The 27,207-nt window shown below is 44.5% G+C and overlaps 2 protein-coding genes across 6 annotated transcripts in view; one reads left to right on the plus strand and one right to left on the minus strand.

Moving 5' to 3' along the window:
• Positions 1 to 323: 323 nt before the first annotated feature.
• On the minus strand, positions 324 to 21,951 carry LOC119433212 (serine/threonine-protein kinase PLK2). Its single transcript, XM_037700369.2, has 10 exons — positions 21,556 to 21,951; positions 17,920 to 18,027; positions 15,463 to 15,579; positions 14,171 to 14,484; positions 12,394 to 12,788; positions 11,811 to 11,885; positions 9,554 to 9,710; positions 8,721 to 8,850; positions 7,869 to 7,982; positions 324 to 5,938 (listed from the first exon to the last, which is right to left on the minus strand). Exons 1-10 carry the CDS (start codon positions 21,694 to 21,696, stop codon positions 5,714 to 5,716), a joined length of 1,776 nt encoding a protein of 591 aa, XP_037556297.1. The 5' UTR covers positions 21,697 to 21,951; the 3' UTR covers positions 324 to 5,713.
• Positions 21,952 to 23,611: 1,660 nt separating this feature from the next.
• Positions 23,612 to 27,207, plus strand: part of LOC119433339 (oxysterol-binding protein-related protein 11) — a 48,125-nt gene continuing 44,529 nt past the window's right edge. Inside the window, exons 1-6 of one of the 5 annotated variants that reach the window (XM_049659231.1) lie at positions 23,612 to 23,764; positions 24,205 to 24,236; positions 24,438 to 24,543; positions 24,619 to 24,666; positions 25,391 to 25,472; positions 25,547 to 25,656. In XM_049659231.1, coding sequence (XP_049515188.1) covers positions 23,750 to 23,764; positions 24,205 to 24,236; positions 24,438 to 24,543; positions 24,619 to 24,666; positions 25,391 to 25,472; positions 25,547 to 25,656 — 393 coding nt within the window. In that variant the 5' untranslated portion in view covers positions 23,612 to 23,749. Of the gene's footprint in view, positions 23,765 to 23,819; positions 24,083 to 24,204; positions 24,237 to 24,437; positions 24,544 to 24,618; positions 24,667 to 25,390; positions 25,473 to 25,546; positions 25,657 to 27,207 lie in introns of those variants that run through there. The other 4 variants (XM_049659229.1, XM_049659230.1, XM_037700492.2 and 1 more) reach the window with 4 other exon arrangements.

Consider the following 27,207-nt stretch of genomic DNA (forward strand, 5'->3'; position numbering starts at 1 on the left):
TTAAAGATGAAAAATTGTCCAAACCCTAGCCGACGCCTTTAAGATCCACGACGTCATGCCAAGCTGGTGCAAGGACTTTTGCTTCTTTTCTAGCTTTACTAAGCTTCTCGTGGTTAAGAGTGGCTTTTTTTTTTTTGGTACGTTGTGGAAGGCTAATTTACTGATACAGCTCAACAATATATTTAACTGCAATGTCCCTGTGAATGTTTTGCAGGACAACTTTCATTATGAAAACTGCTGTTGCCAACAATCTCTGATCTGCATTAACTCATTACAGCTGGCATAACACAGCTTCAAAGTTTGACATGGAACACACTTCACACTTGTGCGAAAAATATACTGGCTTTATTGTATGTAGTAAGACATTAGAAACAAAACACAAGAAGAGTTTGTGACGATACAAACACAAGCAAAATAAAGGAACGTCACGCCAGTAATACAACAGGTTGACCTGGAGCCGGAATCTCCAGTAGAAAAAAGGTGGAAGACCTTCTGCAGTTTGCAATGCAGACAACGCCAGCTAGCTTGCTGGCGAGTGAAAAGTCACCAATGATTATTTTGTCCGTCAGAAACAGTTCCTGCAAAAAGTGCAGGAACTTGGCGAGGACCACAGAGTATTTACGCAAGAAGAAAAAAGTAGGAATGAGAGACCGAGGAGAAACGGGAAATTGAGAATGCCAACTGGAGAACGGTCTCAACAAAATGTCAACACCAGCATACAAAAGAGGTAAAAAACAAAACAAAATGGCAGTGGCCTCTGAAATGTATTAGGCTACTTAGCATAAATGATCATAAACAGGATCCCAACGCAAAATGGGATGCAGACAGGAGTGTAGATGCAAACATCTCCAAGTATGTACTATGCAAGTATGTTGCAACAACTAGGTCTAACACAAGCCATCCCAGTAGTGCGCAACAAGGTGACCCAAGGTCGAGATGCAGTGCTGGGTTATCATAATGCCCTTCCTTGACCGCAGCCAACATGCACAAAAAAGCAGAAGAAAAAAAACCACATGCGCGTGCAACAAAGCATGTGCTGTGCAACGAGTTTGACTGCCATCGTGGAGACCTACACTAAACCTGTGTATACCCATCGTGGTGTCCAATGGTTTCTCCAGTGATTGAGTGCCTTCAATGACAACTGCAACCAATGACGTGAAATTTGCAAGTTCCATTCGTTTTATCATGCTAGCTTGCACAATGGAGCCGATGGGGCTCATGGATTTCAACAATCACAGATGGCTTCAGTGGTCATTGAACGTTTTCGTGTGATGCGGGTACTAGACTGCTTGACCAGGAGTGGTATTCTCGAGCGATCTCTTTCGGGGATATCATCACTTTTGGGGATATCATCACTTTCGCAAGATTACGAGCGACTTGGCACCAGACTTGTCAAAGTATACGATGGACAGCGTTCTGTGTCTAATCGCGCAAAATTTCACCAATGTGATCGTATCCCCGAAAGCGATTGCTCGAGGATACCGCCCCAGATTTGCTTATTTTGGTTCAGCTGGCATGCAACAAAACCAGATTTTTTGGGATACGTGTGCACAGGAAAACTGGTGCCCACATGAGTAGCCAGCCAATCATATGGCAAAGCACAGGCTCTTTGGATAATGTCCTTTGGAGCCGGTTCCACCTGCTGGTTCCACGTTGTACAAGAAAGTAAGGAGCCATGTGTCACAATGCCCGAGATCCTTGTCACCATCTTAGGGAAGATTCACTAGCTGGACCTTACACGCACACACTGGAGGAGAGACACCGACCTGCGTAGCCAACTGACTGTGGGGCAAACCACGGGTGGCTCTTTGGACAACGTCCTTTGGAGTTGATGCTGCCTTCTCCCTCAAAGCAGGAGATGGAAACTTGTAGGAACAATGCCCAAAGTTTCTCTGGGCAGTCAAAACAGCGGGTGCAAAGGCAAACGGACAAAATGAACGCTGAGAGGAAGGGCTTCTTTGGCAACACATCCGCCAGGCATGCCCATGACATGACTAGGCCAGAACGGGCTACACCACAATCGGCGGCCTTTCTGAGACATGTTGCACGTGTCCTTCAAGGAAGAAATGTTAGGGAATGACGAGCCGAACGACCTTTGCTCTGAAACATGTAAATGATGACTCATCCCTGTCAAAATATTTCAAATGCAGTCTCGCAGTTCTGCACTTTTTTCTTCGCACAATCCAAAGAAAAAGAAAGCTGTGTAATAAACTGTTTCTCACCATTCATTACATGACTTCACTTTTTTGAAGCTGTTACGAACTAAGATACTTGACGATCTGATGCACCTACTGCTGTGGAAACCAGTCTATGACTACAGTGTTCTTTTAATTGCTGGTGTGAGCCTTTCCACAGCAACATTCACTTCTCAATACTTGTACCTTTTCCCAATGTGAAGTGATGGGAAACAAGTTTCAGTACATTTTGGTTTCAACACAATGCCACCAGGCGTCGCCACCCGTGTTGTGGTTACCAGCTCAGTCTTTGTAGTCCAGCAAAACAACCACTTTTGATAAATTCAGGCGAAAATCTCCATTTTCATAAAAGATTGCATGGGACTGACACGGAGTCAGCTTCGTTTCTGCAAATTTAACACAGACAATACGAAGTTAAGAGACTGCATATAAAATTATTTCAATAGGGACTAGCTCTGCTCACACATTGAAACAAGACGTGCCATGCTACCATCTGAACCTTGTTAACCTGTGAACTCCTGATGTACAGTGCAGATTGTTGGAATGAAAGTTTCACATCTTGATTGCCTAAAGTAACAAGTAAATGGCAATGTTCACTCATGCAGAAATATTATGCTTTTGAATTATGCAGATGCTGTGATGAGAAATGTGCGTAGGACATTTTTTTTTAACTTTTTTTTCTTTAGTGAATTTTAGTGTAAAAAACTTGTGTAAAAAAGAAGTATAAAAAGTAAGTATTGTTAGGGCTACTGGTCCTACATGTCATACGAAAATTAAACAGCATTTTTTTAGATAACAGTGAGAACTTTTTTTCACAATCCATGAGTGCCAAAGCACTCTAGATTGAGAGCGTTACCACAGTGCTCGGCATTTGTGAAAATTTCAGCACTAGGGCAGATGAGCATACGCTATGTAAAGATGAGGTCATGCTGCGTAAAATCACGTCGTACGAAAAGTAAATAGAATTTTTTTTAGATAACAGTGAGAACTTTTTTTTTCTTTTACAATCCACGAGTGTCACAACACTCTAGATTGAGAGCATTACCACAGTGCTCAGCATTTGTGGAAATTTCAGCACTTGGGCAGATGAGCGAGCATACAGCAGAAGTCGCTCCATGAGCATTAGACAACCATGCTGAGACAATGCAAAGATGACAAGCTTGGATGGGATTCCTTCTTTACGGAGTTGCATGGCAAACGTGGGTATACCCTTTGGTTGAAGCCATTTTTTTTTTTTTTTTCAGTTCCCAGACCTTGCCTACATTGCTACAACGAAATGGTATTGGCAACATGGTTATCTCGCGCTTGAGAACATAGTAAATAAATTATCATTCCCCCTCCCTGCCATTCATCATTGTTGAATTACGCTCACACAGACAGTCAAGCCATTCATGCACGGGAACTTTATCAAGCAGTCTATAGTTTTCCCTTCCCTTTTCGAAGCAAAACTTGATGACCTTTGAAACTGAAGGTGCCTACAGTCTGTGTAATAGGGCCTTCACACCCAATTTTGGGGGGCAAAAAAATATTGCACGTCATGAAATATCAAACTTGACATATCAAAGCAAATTGACATCACTTAATTGGCACTTTAAAATGCAATTTGTAAACAACAGTATGCACATACAAAAAGACAGCCGCTGCTCAGTTTACAATAGACATTTTGCAAATTTTTAGCACAGGTGATGACAAACCATACTTCCATTACAATGGCACACCATTTTTCACATCTTCCCTTCTTAGCTGCTGCTGTTACCTGTAAAGACCTCGTAACTGTTAATAGATGCCTCAGCGCATCATAGCCACCAGTTGTGACTCACACATGCTGCTTTTTTAAATGTGCTTAACTGTTAAGATCAGTGAAGAATGCTTCTTTGCAGTTATGACTGAATGGCATTGTATGAAAGGATGCAGCATAGAGTGATCAAAACTAAATCAACACAGAGGGAAGTTAACAGTTTTGAGGTTTTTACTTCGCATAGCAATAAATGACAAGAAGCAGCAGATAGTGCAATAGGCACAGTTGCTTTGGCCCAAGAAAAAGTACACAGCAGAGTTGGCAAACACAGCTGCCAAATGGAAACACACAGCACATGCCAGTGCAGTAGCTGTACCTGCTTCTGTAGTTCTATTACCTTGCTGTGGCTCTGCTACCTCAAAAAGTGATTACCATACAGATGCAGGCAAGTATTATGTATAAAGATACCTTTCACTTGATTCTGTTTCTTTAAGATCATTTCCTTCTCACGACCAGCCAACTTAAACAGCGATGCCACTGGTGGAGCGCCGTTCAGACAATCAGTTGGAATTGCAATAGAATTATTTCATCATCCCAGCCACAGACTCTATTGTACGTCTGGCACATGTTATACAAGCCACAAACTGAAGACCACACAAATGGAAGTGAGAATTAAACTGCATCCCACTGATGAAGCTTGTGTCACAATGAGAGGAATGCCAGCACAGGCAAGAACCGGACAGGGTTCCAATGTAGCCAGCAAAAAACCGGTACTTGAAACAAAGCGTTTGCTTCACAGCAGACCTCAGCTACATCAAGTGGAAAAGTGGCTCACACGAATCCACATGCAGCCAAGCCTCTTGCCCTACAAGCAAGAATTTAAAAAAAAGGAAAAGAAAGAGTGTGCTTAGCATGCATTAGCGTCTCAAGATGGAGTGCCTTTGGTTTTTTTCCTCAGTAGCAATGATCCATAACTTCAGTCTGCTGCTTCTGGAGTCATTTCTTCCCATTATGCAGGAAAAGACAGTGATGCCATAAAGCTGACGACCAATCGACGGCCCCCTTGCTCCTTTGACTAAAGATTTGCCCTGAGCTCAATAACATGAGCGAACTGGTGTGCATGCAATGAACTTGTGTCGTGGCCTTTCAGCACCGTGGACTGGCTTTGAAGCGCACGGCTACAGACAAGTGCTTTCTGGTAAGGCACCTTCGCAAGTCTTTCACAAGTTGCATCCTTCAAGCTGTCATGTGCACAAATTTACAAGCATGCACCCTTTTTAACGTCAAGAATAAAAATTGAAAGCAACGCTTGCAATGCTGTATCAACAGCTTGTTTCTGGAACCGTTGCTTCGAGCACACTGGAAATGATGGCAATAATTCGTGGCCTGTGGGACACCATTGATGAAGTAGGTGCTGGCTGAATACACCACCGACAAACTCGTCGCTTTGGGTGAAACTTTTGCACAACCCTGACGTGGTGAACGGGAACCATCGTGAAAGCACCAGACTCGCGATACTGCTACAGTGAGGGGGGGGGGGAGGGGTGCGGGAGGGCTGGTTTTGAAAACACCTAGCCAACAGAAGCGCTTTCTGACTAATTGCTGAAAGGCACGCTACTGATCAGGTGACAAATTGAGAGCACACCACTACAAAGGCAGAAGAGCGTACACGCAGACGCAGCACTCACACCTGCATCCACTTTCTTCAGTCTTTGATGTGGTGCGCCGGTCATTTGTGAAAAGATTCCACTAACTATCCCGTGTTTTCACTTTGATGGAATCAGGCATTCCGGCGAGGGTCACGCTGTTCCAGCTCGGCAAACTCCTGCAGAGCACCCAGAGCGAAGCGTAGCCTCTCCTGGAGGGCCTCGTCGCAGCCAAAGCGGGCGATGGCGGCCAGTGTGTAGGCCGCCGTGCGCCGCCGCTCATCAACATACAGGACCAGGGGACGCTCCGGTCGCTCGGCGCTCAGCACCAGCTTCGTGTGATCCCCAAAGAAGTTGACCTGCGAATCAGTTGGCAAACCAATGCAGCACTTGCAGGAACCTGGCAGATGCGTACATCAATTTGGTCCATGCAGCGTCTGACATAGCTAGAGGGACTCCAATGTAAAGTAGCTCGCTGCAGTACAGCAACAGTGCAGCTAGCGCTGATATGTCTTGCATAACGGTGTACAACTAATTCCTTTGCTTTCTGAGGTAGGCAACATAAAATGTGCCTATAGTCATACGCTTCCGTGGTGTGAATGCCCAGACATGGTCTAACTTTATTTGGTGCCCTGCGGCGACACCTGAGGAAGGCCAGTTAATGTTTGAGACGAGATATACTGATGCACGCCGGGCATGACCACAGTTAACATTCCTGCCTTTCCTTCATCTCTTTCTGAACAATTTCTCATTGTGGAAGTTTCACTGCCGACAACTATGGAGTCATCAGACATTGAATACTGCATGCCGAGGTGATAGAGCTCCAATACATTGGGCAACAGCATTTACAGAGTAGTTCAAAGAGCATAAAAGGGAAGTCGAGTCGCTCACTGCGCAGTCATCTGATCTGAATATTGATGACCCACTTCAGGTATAAAGAAACTGCAAGTGACGAACTTAAAACTCAGAATTAAAAGTGCCCTGCAGCGCTGTTGTATGCATTGGAATGTGGAGAAGAGTGGCCTTCAGACTGGCATCTTTATTGAACTACTACGACCCCTTGAAGACACTCCGGCAACGATCACAACTAGGGGTGTGCAAATATTTGAAACTTCCAAATAATGAATCGAATAGTGTCCTATTCAATTCGGTCTTCAAATCAAATAATCACTATTCATAAATACGACTATTTTTCTAATAGTTTTCTTTTTTTTATATATTTCTAAACGTAAACTGTGAGCAATGAAACATAAAATTGTAGCAGAAGTATGACAAATTTCAGGCGCAGTCGTAATATAGGCATAAAACTTCAGAACTTGCTACGTCACTCAGGGAGCCACACTTGACTGGCTTTACAGATATCATTTGCATTCTCCGAAGAGTCCTGTTTATGTGAAGATTTTTGTTCCTAATACTCCATTAGTGCTTTTTAATAAGCAGCGCTTCATAATCGACAATGTAATGAAGGGAACTTGCTAACGATATGAATACTAGGATGTGAACATCGTTTTATATCACTTGTGAAAATGGCCCCTGCTTATTATTTGAAAACTATTCTAAAAGTATTCAATATTTGATTTAATTTGCTTTTGGCACTATTCAATCCAAATTTGATTCAGCCCAAAAAAATTAATATTGGCACACCCCAAGTCATAGCTATTTAGTCTGTACTAAAGCTGCTGCATGGTGGTGTTTTGGCATATTATTATGCAAGTGTTTGTAATGTAAAACAAATGTACCTACGATGGGGATCACATTTACTTAAATGTGAACGGTAGCACCGGCAGCTCATAAAATTTTGAGAAAGGGTAAGGTTTGCATTCAATGCGCGCCGATTTTCATCATACATTTTCCGTTTCCTTCAATGCTATTATAAGCGAGCAAACCTAAATCCAAGGCGTGTTATTTCCTAAAAAAGCTTCAAGGTTTGACCACGTGTGGCCAAGCCAAGTTCAAGGCAAGCCAAACCTTCCACATCATGGCATGCCCATGATGTCACAGTACCCATTAAGCTTGCATAGACAGTAACGGCAAGTTTCTCCTTATGTAGTATTGTAAGAAACCCTATGGGTCGAGGCAAAGTGCACGACTCTTATTTGCCCCTTGGCACAGACATATGAATAGGCACAGCAAAGGAGCGTCTGTGTTGCCCTAGTAAGAAATTTCTCCTAAGAGCAGAAGCAGGCGTCCCAGTTACACCTTCCCCCTTCAGAAACCGGCCAGAAATGGGGGTTTATACACACAAGTGTGTGTATAACCGAGTGCTCCTGAACAACGGACTGAGCTCACCTGAAGCATGGAGCAGCTCAGCTGCATGACAACAGCCCGATCTGTGCGCATCCAGCGCTGGAGGTACACAAGGGGTTTCTTCTTGCGGCCAGAACCTTTCGGCACATCTCCACCCTGCAGTTAAAGAATCACCTGTCAGTACGGTAGTGACTTGCCCCTCTTCACCCTTCGCCTTTTTCTGCAAAGCAGCGCGTTTTGAAATGAAACAAAAGCACTAGAGCACTAGAAAAATTTAAAAGCAGAAAACCTGTGGGAAATAAGACCATAAGCGATGGCTCAGAAAATGCGAGAGCCAGCAAACAGCTAAAATGAGCTAATGTGTTTGTGTGTGTGCCCCGATGTGTATGCTTTTGTCAAACCTTCATCCATCTAAAATCAATGACATAGTGCAAAAACCATTTTGCAAAAACGCACGACTGGCTCTTCACATAGAACTAATCACTTGCGACAGCAGGTTCAGGTAATTATCAGACAGTGCCAGTACTTATCAATCGCCACTTCAAGTGCTCGTTGACAAACTTGCACTAGCAAGGTTCAGATACTACACACCTTGGTTAAGCCCCTTTGTGCGCACTGCGACATAGTATTGTGGCACTAGTTAGCAAAGAATTGGTTAATGATTATTTATATGACACACGAGAGGCTTCAGACAAGGCACGACAACATGAACAAGTGTAAATGCCAGGTACAACTTGCTATATTGCAAGTAAAATTGTTCATGGTTACTTATCTCAGAGACACATATGACACACAAAACGATCCAGACTCGAGGCTTCAGAGACAAGTGGAACCACTAAGTATAACATTCTATCACAAGCAAAAACAAACAAAGCAGAAGTAATGATCAGTTACCTCGGTCAGGTTTTCTTCCATGTAGTGAGCGAAATACTTGAGCAAGCCGTACTTCTCTTGCAGACCAGCTGGCAGGTTAGACGGAGAATGGGTCTCCATTGATCCATGGCTGTCTCGGTACTCAAGACGCCTGCAGAAAAATGCCACAACCCCAAGCCTCATTAAAAAAACACACAACTCAAATACAGACAAGATCCGTGATTGTAAACAAAGGGCATTGTGCGGGAAAATGAGCAGACGACTATGTTAACATCAGCCTCCTCCATTTGCCATTTTAAACTACATAACAATCTTCCCAATCAGCCATTAAAAACTTGGCCAAGTCTATGAATCTTGCCTTGTGAGAAAATTCACACCAGCAGAGGCTGTTTTTTTTTTTTTTTGAAGGGGGGGACTGTCAAGAATATGACAATAGCGCTGCTGCGTCGTTGTGATGCAACGCTCCGTAGGTTGTCTATGCACTAAAACAAGCTTTACTGGTACAGAACAGCTCTTGTGCTGTGCCAGCAACGCTTGCCACAGTAATATCTCAAGCACAGTCCCCATGAAAACCTATAAACCCCCTTGAGGGACCCTAGCATTCGGCTGAGCTCTGTTCCGAGAAACACAGGGCTAAGCCAATAGAAGCACACATGGCGAAATCAACTTGTGGGTAGGCACAATACTTGCTAGTGCTATTTTCACGCCTCGTTCTTTTCCTGCACTGACAAGATATGTCAAAGAATCGTTAATCGTGTGCGAGGACAGGACAAGCAGAAGCAAAATTGTTGCCAGAAGTAACCAATTGAGAATACAACTGCAACAGGGTTATCTAAGTACAACCGGCTACTCACAGGCGGTCCGCTGAGAAGCTCAGGTGTGTGGCGTCGTTGAAGAGAACGCCGACCGTACGATCGGACAGCTGGAAGCCAAAGCCAAACTTGTTGGAGTAGTCAATCCACTTGGTCACGAGCAGCGCTGAACCCGCCCACGGAGGTGGCACACCACAATCTGCAATTTCGGGACACACAAGCCAGTGCTTTATTGATGCATGACAGCACACTGCTACAGCAAGCACCGCAAGATGCAGCAACCACTTTGATAGCTCTGGCAAAGCCCACAACAATCTTCGTGGCAAGATTCCAAGTTAACCTTAAAGCTACTCTGAAATGCACTTTGAAATGTCAGCTGGAATCTCCCTCGGGAATGTTTTCAAGGCTACACACTTCTGCCATGCGAGATAAAATACAGTGTACAAACATGGCATGCACTATAAAGGGCACTAAAGAAATATCACATGAACAGACTCCCCACTAGCGCCAGCACCAAGCAGATAACCAGATAAAATGCCACATAGAAAAAATTTAATGAATTTCTAGGTTCGTTCTTCAGTCACAAAGTGGGGAGAATTCATAGCTGGCATGAAACAAGTGCACTCGTATGCAAGACTGCAACACGACATCCTCTTTTCAGTGGCCAGATAATAGCACCCAGTGACAGGCACAAGGAGGCGACATTATTTGGCCTGCACAAGGGCAATGGTCCTCCTCTAATCTAAGTTTGTTCCACAAACAAAAATCTATGTCAACATCAGCTATGAAGATTCTCATCAGGCCTCTAGTGGGGTGCAAATATTCGAAACTTCGAATGTTCATTTAGAATCAGTTGGTATTCAATTCGAAGGACAATTCTACTATTTTAAATATTTGAATCCCCGAAAATTTCTAAGTGTATTTCAAAATGTATTTTAACTGCAAAGTTGCAGAAGAATTACGTTGTTTCTTGAACGGTGCTTACTAGCTCATCTAGTGCGCTTTCACAATGGTTGCACCGGTGTTCTTTCATACTTGCCAGCACGCGACAATGCGCATAGGTCAGTTCCCTAAATCAGCTTTGCTGCAATAAAGTGGTGTCATGCGGCAAAGTATACAGCATGTATCGCGGCGAAGCATATTTGTCATGTAGTGAAGCATCCAAAACGGGGTACTGCCACGGGGCCATTGCTGGTGGCTACCCGACACTATCAGCTCACACTGTACTGCCTCTGCATGTATCTGAACAAAACCAATCGCCAGGTGGAATCCTCTGTGGTGCTACTAATCTGGCTAAGGGCTCAAAAATATACTTTCCGGGCTACAAATTTGACCTAGTAGTAAGCTTGGCAATGTTTTTAGACCCTTGCTCTAAAGTAGTTGTGTACCACCAGGATGAATCAATTGAAAACTGGGTTATAGACCTGGCTATAGAATAAGCAAGGAATACTTCACCAAGGAACCCCTGCGATGACCACAACAATGAAAACTCCTGAAGAAGCTTTTTCCACGTCAGCACTGCGGAAAGACTTTGATAAGCTCATCAACTAGCAGTCTTCACTGCCAAAAGCACAGGTCGAAGGACACGTGTATGTGCATGATTAAATTTTGGGCCAAAAAAGAGAGGTGTGAGCTCTGGTGCTCAGAGCCACCAACTGTTGGCTCTGCTTGCGAAAAGATAGCTGCCTATACCAGACAGTCCAAAGAGAGGCTCTTTCTGGTGTCTGGAGGAATTGTGACATGCAGGAGGGTGTCAGTGCTCCACGAATATGTCGAGCAGCTATACTTCCTTCATGAAGACATTAAATAACTGCAGTTGTGTAATACTGTCAAGAAAAAGTGTTGTACTCTAGAATGTTGCTGACCACAATGCATAATTTTCCAGCGCATTATTTGCGGTGCAATAAACTTGCTTTTTTTCATACCTCTGGTTAGTGAAAAAAATTGCATTTTTGCAAAAGCCAATAGTGTTCATATTAAAAAAAAAAAAAACATTTGCAAAACTATTTTATTTGACTTTCACTTTGTTTCTGATTATTCGAATTTGCTTAAAATTGAAAATTTGATATTCGCACGCCCCCACCAACTCATTTGAAACTCACTTTCGAACGTCTTGTGGAATACAGGCCTAAGTCATTCCAAAGATGGCTTGAAAGACCACATTACTTTCCCCGAACAAGACAACACACAGGATGCAAACAACGCAGTGTACAGTGTTATGGAGAGAAGTATGATGACGCATGCAAGGCAGAAGGCAGTCGGGAGGCTACAGGTGTCGCCAGCACATTGGTGTACTTACTGGAGACGGGCATTTCGTCTAAGCAAGCCTGCAGTAGCCTTTGCAAGAGTTGAGTGGTGCCAAGTTTGGAACTCCCTGCAAGTGGAGATGACATGTAGATGACTGAGACAACAATGACAAGCATAATACTGATTAAGTACATTCACAAAGTAATCAGCAGCACGCAAGGGCAGTTACCGATTCAGAGAAGTAGTCAAGCTCCCAAAATCCTTGTATACTGAGGCATTTGAGCACAGTTTTTCTTCCAGCCACACTTTCACTATCCTTCCAGTCGCAACTAAAAGCCAGCTGCCACAAATAGCGCATTGCCTCAACAAAGCACCTACTGAAAAATTGCAACAGGTCTAAAAAATTAAATTTTGGGGTTTCACTGGCCAAAACCACGATATGATTATGAGGCATGCGGTATTGGGGGCATTTGTATTAATCCTGACCACATGAGTTTCTTTTAATGTGCAGACAATGCAAGGTACACAAATGTTTTTTGCACTTCAACTACATAGGCATGTGTCCACCATGACCTCAAGCTCAGCATTTAAACTCCATAGCCCCCGAGTGAACTGATGTTCCAACAGCAGCTCACGTTTGTCTGGGCAAAGAACGCGGCCAAGCGTTCCCAAGAGGCCACAGTCACTGAGGGGCACGGGGGAGTCGCGTGCTGAACCCTGTACGCTGCTGTGGCCAGACGTCCGCGTCGTGGAGTGGCTTGCATTCGCCCCAGATTGCTCGATCCGTAGCCGTGAAAGCATCCCCATCAGCTGCCCGGACTGCTCGCGAGGCGGCCTCAGGAACGGATGCTCCAGCACCTCGTTCAGACTTGGACGCTCCTGAGGTTCCGGCTGGAGCAATGACACCAGTAGACTACGACCCACGTCCGAGAGTCCAGGCGGCAATGTGTATGCACCACGAAGAATCCTCTGGTAAGTCTCCGTTAGTGTTGACGTCTCGAAGGGTGGCCGGCCAACCAAGAGAGCATACCTGTGTATAGAGCACCATGACCTTACATGGTCAGCAACATTGCAAACACAAACTACAACCAGTGTACACACGAAGCTGTTCTTCATCAATCCAGGAGGTTTAAGAACAGCCAAAGAACTAGTGCCCACAGGTGATTAGAACCTCCGTAATGAAAATACAGCTCAGAATTAAAGCCCCTATATATAAAAAGTAGCGCCATCCACTTCCCTCCTCCTCCGTTCCACTATCGCGCTCGGCGCGACCAGCGCGATCGAGGCGCGATATCGACAGTGGAGCCGCCTGCGTCGGGCCTGCCGTGGCAGACGACAGCTAATGCGCTACCAGAGGAAATCCGAGGAAAACTTCGATCGCGCCCTGCGGAGAAGTTTTTGAGGCGCGATTTGCTTCGTCAGTCAGTAACTGGTCTTAATAATGCCGTTTTGGAAGTAGCGACGATGCGAGACGGCGCAAATATCAAGTGTGCAGCAAGCGTTTGCGCACGCCAGATGGTAAACAAAAAAAACATTTTGCCCTCGCCTTGTCGGTTGCGGCAACTTAAGGCGCAGCAGCATGCCATCACAACGAAGTTCTTGTCTCTAACACGTTTGATCCGTCTGTGTGTACAGCACTTTCGTCGCACAGGCCCGAGAATGGCAGTCGGAGCGCGCTGGAAAGAAAAAAATATACAAAAGCGCAACGCGTGCTTCCACGTGACACGGATTGGTCAATGGGGGAGCGGAGGAGGCGGCAAGGAGGAAACGCCGGGGTGAGCGCGGTGGCGGCAAGATCTAAGAATGGCGCTACTTTTTATATAAAGGGGCTTTACTCAGAATGTGTCAGTGCTGCCATCTGTTGCTCTGTTTAAAAGTGATTATAATTGTGATAATTGTTTTCTGGAACCATTTCACTAAATTTGCTATTTTAATCATTTGTTTAGTAACAGCAGCAGTTTTTGCATGCATATCATTCTCAGTTTCTGTCATCATTCTCAGTTGGATAATACATACATGTATTATCCAACTAAAGTAGTTAATGCAGATGACCTATTTCCATGTGTCATAATGTTGGCAATGAATTAACATGGAAGCACATCCCATGTATCCGCAAAAATCACCAATTTTCAGGACACCCCTGCAAGGGGAAAAGGTACAGATTTCAAAATAGGCAAAGTTTCGAATTTGTTAACTACTATTTTATAAAGACCATCCAAATCCAAGCAGGAGGAGACAGTCACTCTGGTCTATTTCTTAGTCAAACAAGAGCCGCAACAAATTAACAGGCTTTGTAAACACAGCCACATAACACAGTAAGCACAGGCCCTGTGTCATCACCTACCCATCCCAAAACATGTGCACGCACATATCAAGTGCAAACACGCACCACACTGACAGTGTCCTACTCACATGATGCAGCCCATGGCCCAGACATCAGCTGCAAAACCGTGCCCTTCCATGCGAAGGACCTCCGGTGCCAGGTAGTTTGGAGTTCCACAGACAGCCTGCCTCGGTGGCTCGTCAGCGACCCGCGCAGCCAAGCCAAAGTCGGCAATCTTGAGCTCCATGTTCTCGTCGAGCAGCATGTTGCCCAGCTTGAGGTCACGGTGTACAACACCCTGGCTGTGAGTGTAGCGGACCCCATCAGCCAGCTGACGCATCAGCACGGCAACCTCAGCCTCGGGAAGCTGCCCGCCACGCTGCTTGAGCAGGTGTACTAGCGACTGCGAAATGGTGCGTCACAGGACTGAGGTTCAGCACGCTCAAAGAAGTACTGACACGTATTCCATACACTTGTTACATGTAAATGAATCCCGCTTAGCAAGTACAAAGGGAGAGAAACACAAGACATCTTAACTTAATATTAAAGTTAGTCTTCAAATGCCACCATTGCGTCATCAACATTATCATGATGTCATGAAACAGGGGGAACTTTGCTGACATCACGTAGCGATATGGATGCGTATAAAAACGTTCATAAAAAATAGACAAGAATGCAGCAAGTGTGTCTTCTAGCTGTGCTTGCACGTGGCAGTTGCAACAAGCGCAGGAACCAATTGAGCCAATGTATTGCGACATCACGACGCATCCGCCTAGCAAATCATATTCCTACTGGAACATTCCATGCGCCATAATTCTAATCATTTCGTATAATTTTTACGGAATCTTAATGAATTCCATATAAATTCTGTGGTATTTATGTAAGAATCGCACGGAAAACATATGGCAATATTGACGTGCATACGGAATGTTTTATTAGGGATTAGGGATGCTCCGATGCTTCTGAATATTTTTTTCAAGGATTTAGACCTTCATTCTGAACAAGAAAATTACAAGTCATAAATGTCACATAACTACTCCTTTAAGTGAACACGAAAGGGACATATTGAAGAGACACTCAAGATTAATATTAAGCTTACCCGTGATAATTTAAAATGGGATACTACCTGCTGCTTGAGATTGAGTGCAGCAGGTACAATGCTCGGAATAGGGGTGAAAAAAAAATTATTTTGGGAGACATACGGCTACATACGACAGCCCCCCCCCCCCCCCCCCCCCATTCAGAGTTTTACAAAACCAAACCAGCACAATTGGTGGCACAGGCTGACAAAAGAAGTTCATTTCAATATGCTGCAATTTCAACATGCACACATTCACTTGTTTCACTGAGATTTGACTCGGCTATATCAGTGACCACTCACCTTTCTTGGGCAGTACTCAAGGATGATGTAGATGTTCTCCGCATCTCCAAAAAAGTCATGCAGTCGTACTACATGCTTGTTGATCAAAGGTCTGTGAAGGTCAATCTCTCGGAGAATCTGTAAGCAACAGGACACATAGGTTAAGCATGTCTTCACTATGGCGCCTAAGGCCTTAGCTCGAAAGCGCCTATCTGAACACAAAGGAACGGAGAAATGTTTTTTACAGCAACCACTGCGCCGACTTTGATAAGATTTGTTGCACTTAAGAGAGAAAAATTTTAAATCTAGTGACTGAAAGAAGCAGACTTTTTATTTGGCTGTCAATTTTTAAAGAAAATTTTTTGATAATTTCAGAAATCTGAACTTAATTTTACAACTCTTACTCAGCAATGAAAAATCGTATCACAATTCTGTAAAGTGCACCTAATAATACATCTAAAGCAGACAAACTTTATGTATTATACTCTGTTCTGCAATACGTATATCACTAATCTTGGAGTAGAACTTTTACCACAACCCTCATAAACATTGTAACAATTTCACCAAACCTGTAAATTCATATATCGAATTTGTCTGCTTTAGATGCTCTAACAAATGCAGTTTACAGAGCTGCAATACGTATATATTTCTGGTGGTTATGAATCTGTAAACATTGTGCTTCAATTTTCTCAAGTTTACAAATTTTCTAGATATATTGTAAATGTTTACAGGCTCTAAATCAAAATTCTGTTTCCTAGAGTCACTAGAATTTAACTTTGTCTCTCAAATGCAATAAATTTCATTTAAATTGGTCCAGCAGTTCTCTCATGAAAGCATTTATGCCTGTTACACATATTTGAGAAGGGAAATGGAGCTGGTGTTTCCTGCTAACAGAAACCCTGCAACGCTTTTTGAACGTCATAAACAAGCCCTCCCAGTTAACTCTCTAGAGAATGCTATCCTCATAAACACACAAGCCAAATAGCATTCCTATGCATGGAGCCTACTATTTCATACAGACAGACAGCCTACCCTCACCTTTTAAAAAATTTGTATGAGATTTGACACCCAGAGACTGCACAGAATCAGGGATGTTGTAGTGAAGGGCTTCAATCACCTCCACTGAAATGCAGTCGCCATAGCCAAGCATCGAACCCCCGTCCTTGTACTTAACAGGAGACCATCATAGCCACTTGAGCCATCACAGTGGGTACCTTATCCTTCAACTTTTTAAACGAGTACTGAGAGAAAATGGTAGTCTCGTTTATATTGCTTTATTGGAGGGCCATCAAACCAGCAATTATACTATGAAGCCTCAATTCCTCGAGAGCTCAAATAATTACTTACGTTACCTTTCAATGCGACAAGTTCGAGACGTGCGCCAGGACCGGCATAGTTTTGGACGTGGAACAGGCGACCTGACAAGTCACCAAAGCCTGTTGTGGCGGTCTCGTGGTACCATATACCAATGATGCATACCCAGACACTGCGATTGTGCTGCCATGCTCCACTCATCACTCGATGGGACAAGAGGGGTTAACGTGTTCCCTACTCTGCATTTTCCTTCAACAACCACACCCTGTCACCTCCACTTCCGATAATGTAACGAGTCTCCTTTTCCAAAGCCACGCTGCGCTTGACGCACATTTTGAAGGGGTTGTACAAAAGATGTTGTAATTTATCATCTGTGTTGCTCTCAAGCAGCTGAGGCTTCGTACTGTAATTACCGAGTTTACAGCTGTTTAAAAAAAAAAAAAAGGAACACAAAATTTTCGAGTCAGTATTCCTTTCAATCTCCACAAATTGTTGCAGACATCATCGCTAAGCAATGCCTCCAGCCAGGACAATCTTACGACTGGTAAGTGCTGGAACCATCTAGTGGTAGAGAAAATATTACTGCACTGATAATCACTAAAGACCCTTAGGCTGGGTGGTGCAGCAGACCAAGTGGCATAAAAAAAATAAATGGAATGCTGTGCAATACAGAAATCTCACAACTGGAAAGACACTGGCCCCATCTAGTGGCAGAGAACAATACCACTGCGCTGATAGTATAGCCTCTAAGATTGGGTGGTGCAGTAAACCAGGTGGCACAAGAAGTAAATGGAACACAGTGAAGCACGCAAGTCTTGAGAGTGATAAAGTGGTGGCACCATCTAGTAGCAGGAAGCAATACTACTATATTGCTATAGTAGTATTGAAGTATAGTGGAAGCTTTACTATAGCCTCAAAGCTTAGGCAGCTCAGCAAAGTAGGTAGCACAAAAAAGTAAACGGAACAGAGTGCAGTGCTCGAACAAAATTCACACACAACCCAGCACAAATTGGGAACTGCAACGTTCTCAGACTCACAATATTGTGCAAAAGCGGCACAAGTTAGCAAAAATTTCACTCGCTAGTAGTTCAACCATCCCTGTGGTGTCTTAGCCAAACAATGTGCGCATTGTATCCCTGAACAGACGCAACTTTCGTAACTCACCTTCTCTTTTTGGCCAGGCCGACTAACTTGGCATCGAGGGATGATCTTCCCTGCATAAACCTGCTGTGTCCTGACATCCACAAGCTCGTGTACACGTGCGAAGCCACCCTGTGAGAGAGGAAAAAAGAACAGTTGGAAGTGCCTGCATGGTTAGTGACCACAATAGTGATAACCAAGCACATGGCAGGTGGAAGTTGTTGTGAGCAATAATAATAGGCAGCGAGAAATTTAAGTTTTTTGATGGGTCACTTATTAGTACAGATTCATCACGAAACCGGACAGGCATTTTAATATCATAAGTGATCATTTATATCCCCCCGCCTTGTAAAATGTCTGCGAACAGTTTTTGCGCCTGTACCAAACAGCAGAAACAGAAGGCAAAGCGAGAAAAAAAAAAAAAAAGTAATCTAAACTAGCTACTCCAAGTGAAACAAAACAAAGCTGTCTAAAGTTCTGGTTAAAACACTCAAGAGTTTGTGAAGTAGCATTTTTCGGGGATTAAAAATGATCTTGTGAAGTAGTAAAAAACTATGTCAGCCTCCTGGGTTGAAATACCCAATGATATTAAAAGCAGCCATCTGCCTTAGCATCAGACCCGCGGCACATCCGAGTCACGGCCCTCTGGGTTATTAGAAACCAGCAGCATGCTCGGCAGTCTCGGAAATATTGAAGCCCACAGGTGCCAATAGACGAATATCAAAACCAGTTTCACAACGCCACCGCTTCGGTGGCCCCGCGCAACGCATTGTGGTCCCAGTAGTCCCTGCTTCCCCCAGTCTCTGCTTTCACAACCTTCGAATCGGCAATTCAGCTGGACACCGGGTGTCTTTCATCAAGTGAAAAGACTTTCATTCATGTTTGACGATGGTTGGGTTTGTGTGCTGCATGCCAGGGTGCTTAAGAATAGCAAGAGCCATAATAGCATCGGATTTTACAACTTACCAACCGAAAAACAACAGCAGCAAGAATGGATCCGGAATATCAGCAGGGCCGCGAAGAAGGGCAGATAAGGTGCTTTGTTTTTTGTTTACTTTCTTGCTTGATTCAAAGTGTATACGAACAATGTTATTTATTGCAATATGTAGAGCAGTCTGCATTTTAGAGACTGAGAGAAAAGTGAAAAATTTTGTTGACTTCAGGTGTAGAAAGCTTGCAAGTGCTTGATGCTTGTTCGCTCTTTGCGTGCAATGTGTATGTGCAAACTTAGTTTTTAAAGATTTAGCGCTTACTGCTGCTCTGTCTGCACCCAGACTTCGCACCAAGACAGCATTTCTTGGTCCGCATTGTTTATTAAAATAATGGGAATTGTTGTTTGCCTGGTTCATGCAATGACCAGGCAAACAAAACAAAGACAGGCAATGAAACTCCTTGTCTGCGTAGAAGCTCACTTATGCAATGATGAAGTGTGTTTACAATGGTTTTAATTTTTTTTTTATTTCTCTACGTTCTGGACAGACAAAACTGTCAAGTGCTTCACTGAATTATGTAGATTTAAAAAATGCAATCTTCCTGCAATGTTTGAGTCAAAACAAGGCAGCAGTGTGCGCTAAGTACTATACTTCAAATTTGCTATAATAGAAACACATGCCAGAGCATATCTTATCGTAGCTTTTTACAAATAATACAGCTTTTTTTATTGATAACACAGCCATATCATATTAACATACAGATGGTTATACTACAACATTTTATTATCTGACAGCGCTGCCACGCTTAAGGTGACCTTCTTGCAAAGGGGATCTAATGACGACTGCAGCTAACGAAAGTGTGTAGCCGGCACTGACGTGATCAAAGGACTACTAGTAAGATGGCGGCGTATAACCTGTGTAAAACTCTCACAACTATTTGTGCATATGGCAAATATGCATGGTGGCTAATTTGCAGCCATGTCCCTTTATTAATTCTGTATAATCAGTGCTTTTCATACTTTTCATACAATATATGCATTTCATACAAAGAAAAGATATACCCAATGGCCGGAAGGATTAAAGAAAATAGTGGGCCTATGATGCAATGACCAGGGGATCCAAAGGAAATATTCTATTGCATATTTGTTAATCATATGAGGCCATTAGGTTTGTTTCTCTTCGTATTTGTGATTGAGGATCAGGAAGTAAAATAGAAATAATTACCATAGGCTATCAGGCACGACAATAAAATGAGATTAAAATCAACTGATCAGCAGATTTTGAATGTCCCATCCATATCAGTGGGCATGGCTCTTAATTATTTCGAGGCCACACCATGGTTCAGGAGGGTAAACACTATTGCACCTTTTTTTCGGGCTGCACAGCATCATGAGTGACAGCTGCACAGATGTCTTAGGTGCGAACACACTAACACTCACAACCTACCCGCGTGTCCCCTTATATAAGGCGACACAAAGGCGGCCCCGAACGTTGCCAGTGAGACGCAACTAACCAGCAAAGTTTTCTCAAAATACCTAGAAGATATTCGTGCAGCAAGTGCAGCGTCGCGATTTTCACATTGGGATACAAAATCTTTCTAACCAAAATCCCACAGATAAGCACCGGTGCCGTTTCTGTAGCCTATTCAAGGGTTCCATTCATGCACATGCTCCCTCCCCCACGTCCCTCGCCCTCACGCAGATCGAGTCTGCCGTCAGTGTACAACTTTACACGAACAGATAAGCGTTTCGGGAGGCTTGAAACTACAGTGTATTAGAACTAGAATCTAGTACACTGTACTTGAAACTGTCCTGAATTATACAAAACAAAGCAAGGTTATTTTAGCATTTTTTTTTTTCCTCGCAAGCGCAGATCGAGAGTTCATCCTTGCAAATCTCATATTTGCCAAGCTTTTTTTTTTTTTTTTTTTCCTTCGCCCATTCGCCAGACTATTTCTCGCAACTATAACTCGCACGTTTCGCCGTTAATATATTTTGCCATCTTTTATTTCGAAAACTGAAACCTGCGTTTCACACGCGTTCCTGTCTAAACAAGTCTGCCGCGGGCGGCTCTCCGACAGTTGTACAAGTTCATGTTCCATCAAGAACATCTGATAGCCGAAGAGATAGACGAGAAAACAACGGTACACGAGTTTCCGACAACACTGCACGTTGCCGAGAAGCGAGGCTGATAGCGCTGCATTATCAGTATGTATTACTTTAGCAAACAAAACAGACAATTGCTTCCAGGGGCACGTATCTGCCTCGCGGTCGTGGAGAAGCGCTCCTGAGAACGCGTGTTGAACTTGGCTACGACAAACCCAGGAAGAATGATGCGAAGAGGGGAAAAAAATAAGTTTGTTTATGATATCAGCTGTTGTTTTTACGGGTTCGTCGACCATCGCGGCGCCTGTTGCCGAACTACACCTTCCGCGCTGCGCTCTTTGTTGAGCATGGGATAACAGAGAACAAACGCGATAAACGACACGCGTGCAACACGAAACACAACGGTGCACCAAACACCGGCTAAGCGGCAGCAGGTGCCCCGATGAACTTTTTTTTTTTTTTTTTCGACCGCCCGGGCACACAACAGGCATCGCCCCAGAGCGAACAAGTGAAAAAAAAAGGGGGACGCAGGTGGGAGATGGTCACGCGCAGCGTCGCAGCTTCACGTTTCCCGACGCTGATGCGGGGATGCAACGCGTCGGCGGGCATCGCCGCGGGCTCACCTTTCCGAGCAGCTTTCCCTTGCGGTACGTGACGCGGGTCTCGGGGTCGACGATGTAGCACTCGTTGTCGACGACGTGCTGCGCGCACGGGGCCCGAAGGCGAGTCGGGCTCGTAGCCGGCGGCTCCAGCACGGCGCTCATTGTCGTCGTCGTCGGCGCCGCGTCTAGGACATGTTTTCCTCAATCGCCGGGGAGCGCGGCGTCGCCGCTGCTTCGCCAGCAGGAGACGCGACAGCAACAGCAGCACCCACAGCCGCCGCTCTCACACGCGCACGCATGCCAGAGTGGTGCCTCCGATTCCGCATGTAAACAATGCGAAGAACACAACACCCCCCTTTGTGCATGGGAGCCAGCGGCAGCGAGCGAGGCCACTTCGATTTGCCGTTCGGGAACCGGAGGAGAGAGAGAGAAGCGCGGGAGTGTGCGAGGGAGCTATCCGGTATTTTTTCGCGACTTGCCCGGCTGGCTCCGCCCACCGAAGGGCCCCAAGGAGGGTAATTTGGGCGAGGAGCGAACTCTCTCTTCGGCGTTCGCTTTCGACGACGCCGTCTTCCCGTCTTCTCTTCTTCACCGGCTGAACTACATCGAAAGCGCCCATTAAAAGGGCGCCCAAAATATGTAACGCGCATCTGGCGGCCGAATTTTATATCGGTGCGACCGGAGAGACTGTTTCGGTCAAGTGGCTCGGACGCAGTTCATTGCTCCGCGCGCGATGTGTTACCGTACCGTAGCGTAGGCGGTGCTTATCGAGAACAGCAGCGGACGACAGTGCATCGCAGGCGGCGCCGAAGAAAACGGAAGAGGCGTTCCTCCTGTGGCGCATTCTTTCGCCGTGGCCTGGCCGTTCGAACACATATGAGTCAATGAGCCAGACGCGCTGGTAGTCATGACACGTACTTTATCTCGCGTAATTCCCCAACGTCCCAGCGACTGCCTCGGGAAGTTGAAATCAGGAAACACGCATGCGGGGACATTCGTCGTGTGTGGGAGTCTTGGCAGGGGGTCCGCTGAGCTATCGTGCAGCACATGCGGATGGTATTTGTTGGGCCTTGGAGACATAGAGAAAGAACTTATTATTTTTTTTTCTCTCTATGTTGGAGAGCTTAAAATCATATGCATGTCAACTGACGTACTGCTTCGTATGGGGCCTACAAATTATAAACTAATCTAAGATCGTACACGTTATGAATCACAGAGGCAGAATATAATATGCAGCTTTTATTCTTCGACAGTTCTTTTATATCCGTCAAGTGAATTTATACCGAGACACGTGGGGGGGCCGAAGTCTACGGAACATTCACCGCCATGCAATTTATTAATTGTCGAAGTTTACTCAACGTGAGGACATGAACTCAGTTTATACAAAATGATGTGCATGTACGTCAGTGTGTGCGCTCTGATATATAATTCCCACTCTTCAAACAAAAGCACAAGCGTGTTTCTACGTGTTGTGTACCTCGATGCTTACATAGGCATATTTATTCATGCTCTAAAAAAGTTCTGAACCTGCAGATAGATTTCTCTACAAGGGTAGCGATGAGCGCTTGTTGGTGAATTATCAGGAACACTTTTGATGCAGCGCGAAATTAACGTAACACGGACACAAGAAGGCACAAATAAAAAGACAATACACAGCGTCTTTTTATTTGTGCCTTCTTGTGTCCGTCGGTTACGTTTCGCGCTGCATCAAAAGTGTTCCAGGCTCTCGGCATCTCGGGACCACAAATCACTTGAGTGAATTCACCATCAACGCAGCTTGGACTATAGCAATGTTTTTGCACACGATGCGCGGTGCAAGCAACGTTGGCTATTAGATACTACTCTGCGTAATCGACAACAAGCACTTCGTGCTCTTTCGCTTCATGAAATAACCATCCTGAAAACGAAACTAGAAACGAAACTGTGCTATGGTTCTGTCGGCAAGTGTCCCAGTCAACTTCAAGTCAATGCAAAATACGCTTTAAAAAAAATTCTTGCCATGCGCCACCTTGTGAGACTTTTGCCAACGCAAACACCTGCGTTAACTGGAACGGTGCTCATTTAGTTATGTTTGTGGTTACAAGATGACGCTGAAGTCGTATTTATTACTCGAACCCCCGGCATCTAGAAACGAAACGCTTTCCGCGGAAAAAATGCGATTTGGCTGGGGCTCTTGCATGCCCCACTAGTTTTGTTCCTTTTATCATCGAGCGCAATGGCGGACGACGAGGTAGGTGGTTTATATTTCCCGTAAGTTGTCGATGCTATCGTGCCGTTAGTCAAAGAAGAGAAAGTTCGTCATCTCGGGGACAGTTATGATCATACTTAAGGTGAACACGGTGTGTGAGAAATGGCCTGCTGAGGCGAACAGTGTGGAGAAAAGGAGTTCCGAGCTCGGAGAAACCGTGCGTCCAACTTCTGCATACGCCCAGCATCCTCGGCGATTGTTTCTGCCTTGATAAACTCTGCTGAGAGACAAACACAACTAAGAATGGCCGTTGTTGACACTATCAAGGCGTTAAGCTCCCGTCTTCTTGCTGACATCTTGGTATCGGTGTTCGCACGTCACTTGTTCATTTGTTTGCGTATCAGTTCGAGCGCAGTGTATGTAACTACATACTTACAGTTGTGAGTTGTTACAATAATCGCTCTTCGTGCCTGATCCTGCAGGAACTTGATGCTGACGAAGGAAACAAGATGAGGTAAGTGGATTCAACACCGTGCAGCCGATCTTGGCTTTCATATTTGCGTAGCGAAACATTTCGACACCTCCAAATCCGAGCTTTCGTTTTGGCGTTGTGAGTCAGATGACTGGATTGCACGTTGAAACGTCGCACTGGCCTAAGCTCATCTCTCGCTCGCGCATGCCGTGTGCTCACTGTCGATTTACTTTCGATTCGCAGGCAGCCGTTAGAGGGTCAGCTGTACAAGTATACAAACGTTGTCAAGGGCTGGCAGTACAGGTGGTTTGTGCTGAACCCGGACATAGGAATGTTGGAATACTACATGGTACGCTCATCTGATGCACTTCCCGTCATTTCTGTGAGTTGTTCACGAGTGGTGCTCGCTTGGTGCTTTTTTCAGTTAGACGAAGTAAAGAAGGGCAAGCCCCGCGGAGCGGTTCATCTTGCGGTAAGTTCGCAAACAGCCGCGCGTCATTTCGCGCACGTGTACTGCATAACTGCATGTGGCATGCACTGCCAAGTTGTGACCTGCAGGTTACTGGTATTCTTGCAAAGAAAAGCATGCAGTCACATCACAAACGATTGCACAGTGAGCGATGGAACGCAAAAATGGTAGATGTAACGCTGAAATACTTGAAGGGGGTATAGTATTGGTTAAAAGGAAGTATTAGTTTATTCTAATTAATTTATTTATTTGCAGAATACTGCATGGCTTTGTAGGCGCAAGCAGGAGGGGCAAATCAACAAAAATATTTAAAAAAAAAACATCTGAGTTATGAACACGTGCATAAGTTAGGCATTTAATGTTATAGGATAAATGGGTGTAGCTGATACAGTAGTTGATATTCTAGTTAATTTACTATATGTGTGGAGCAGATAACCGGTGGTCGGTTAGAGTAACAGAATCGGTGCCAAGGGCAGTGAAGAATTGGGTGGCGTGGCTAGATTGGGAAATTTGTAGGCATGCGATGAAGTTGCATGGCAGACGTGAGACAAGTGTAATTCGAAGTAGTTGGGAGAAACCTTCATCCTGCAGTTGATGTATATCTTAGACTGATGAACATGATGACAGTTGCGTAATTCTGCTTCACTGCAAATGTTGCAGCCTCATTTTGTTTGCCAAAAAAAGTTGATGTGCCTTTTTCCTCATGCAATACTGCTACCATGTGCAGGGGGCAGTCATTTCGCCGAGCGATGAAGATGGGCAGATGTTCACTGTCAGCGCAGCCTGTGGAGAATTGTACAAATTAAGAGGTAGGCATTTCACTGAGTGGTTTGCGTGCAGCTTTAGTTCGTAAGGTTGGTGCATGATGGTTGTTACTACACAGTGGTGTCCTGCGGACGTTCCCGTTTTCCAGGCCAAGACGCAAAGGAGAGACAATTCTGGATCAACAGGCTACGCAAGGTCGCTGAAGACCACACGAAAACAATAGCTCAGGTAAGTGTTGCTGATAACACAGAGAATAGACAGAAGCACGAAACAATGACAATAGCCTGTTCTGGGGAGCTTTTCTTAGACATTCACTCTCGGGGATAGAATCATTTCCATGAGATTTCATCTGATGCACCAGATGCCTCAGTGTCTTTGGGCAAGTTTTGTGTGGCACTGCGCCACGCACGCTGTTGCACGACGATGCCAATTTGTCCAAGTGCTTAGTCATGCAAAATCTTGCATAAGTAATTGTATCCCTAAAAGTGTACAGCGCAAAACATTTCTCATGCCTTCATACAATTGAACTCTTCTGTTACAGCAGGTTGTGAAGGCCTCAAGTAGCAACTAATCTTTCTTGTTGTCAATCAGTCATACACAAAGATAACTGCTACACGCAGCAGCTTGCTGGTATTTTATGTGTTTTTGTTGTGAAATGTTTGCTCTGGGGTTAACTTACTTCGCTATTTTTGGTGGATAAGAGCTTTGAGCATCTGTGAGTGCTCTTTTTGCATTAAGAGTAGTCTAATTTATAACACCAACAGGAGGGTGTTGAAATGGGCCTGCTTCGAAGGTGTCTCGTGTTGGATGCCTAGCATGGTACCTGAAAGAAATTGGCAAAGACTGCTTTGCTTATGTTGGAGTCCAGGCAGTTTTTATAACAGTCTGCTGTTTCTGGGATGGTTCTAGCTACAAACCTGTTGCAGGTTAGCAGTACAAGTTTTGGAAAAGTTAAATATCACTTTGAAATGCTGACACAAACTCGAACAGAGGTCTAATACTGATTTAAAATGGAAAATAGATTTGGGGATGTATTGTTTAATGATTCTGTTATTTTCATTATTCATTCATCGCTGGGGTTGGAGGCCACTCTACCACCGCTATTTGCTGGGATTGGACGCTTGATGCAATAAATACCAAAATAAAGAATGCAACGAAATGTTTCAAAACCTGGGCCCTGAGTCTACATTACATAATGATTCATTTTATTTTCCATTCTTCCTGTCATCCGGCGTTGCTGAATGGCCATTCTCGGTGATACTGGTGGTACAACAGCATCTGAGACAATGATGAGGGTCAGAAAAGCATAGAAAAGTAAATGAATTGATACAAAAAGCAGCCCCTGCTTTTGTCAGGGGTTGTACTATTCACAGCTAGACAAAACAACAAAAATAAGTAAAAAGAGAATAGAATAGGCTAAGGAGAGATTTAAAAAATCTTTATTAAAATATAGTGAGTGATTTCAATTGAGAAGCTCGCTGGTCGCTTGTGTCATAGATGATTGCATGTAAGCGGTTATGTACCGTGATACTTGGTGGATGTGCCATATTTACTCGATTTGCGACCGTGATTTTAATGCGAGGGGTGACTTTTCATTGCGTCCATCAAGAAAAAATAAAACCGCGGAAGTAATGCGAGGGATGACTTTTTGTCGCGTCCAGCAAAAAAAAAAAAAGAAAGAAATCCGCTAAAGGTAACACGAGACCACCGGATGCATGAAAAAGTCGCAGTTTCGCCCGAAAGGCGAAGCATCAATTGCGATAGCAAATTAGTAGAAAG

This window comes from Dermacentor silvarum, chromosome 11 (genome assembly GCF_013339745.2).
Source record: "Dermacentor silvarum isolate Dsil-2018 chromosome 11, BIME_Dsil_1.4, whole genome shotgun sequence".
Classification (NCBI taxonomy): domain Eukaryota; kingdom Metazoa; phylum Arthropoda; class Arachnida; order Ixodida; family Ixodidae; genus Dermacentor; species Dermacentor silvarum.

Excerpts from the sequence above, each read along its gene's own strand:
- LOC119433212 (XM_037700369.2), bottom strand. The coding sequence starts at position 21,696 with ATGAGCGCCGTGCTGGAGCCGCCGGCTACGAGCCCGACTCGCCTTCGG. Across the intron at positions 15,580-17,919 it reads GGCCTGGCCAAAAAGAGAAG|ATTCTCCGAGAGATTGACCT; the intron begins GTGAGTTACGAA and ends TGTTGCTTACAG. Across the intron at positions 9,711-11,810 it reads AGACGAAATGCCCGTCTCCA|ATTGTGGTGTGCCACCTCCG; the intron begins GTAAGTACACCA and ends CCGAAATTGCAG.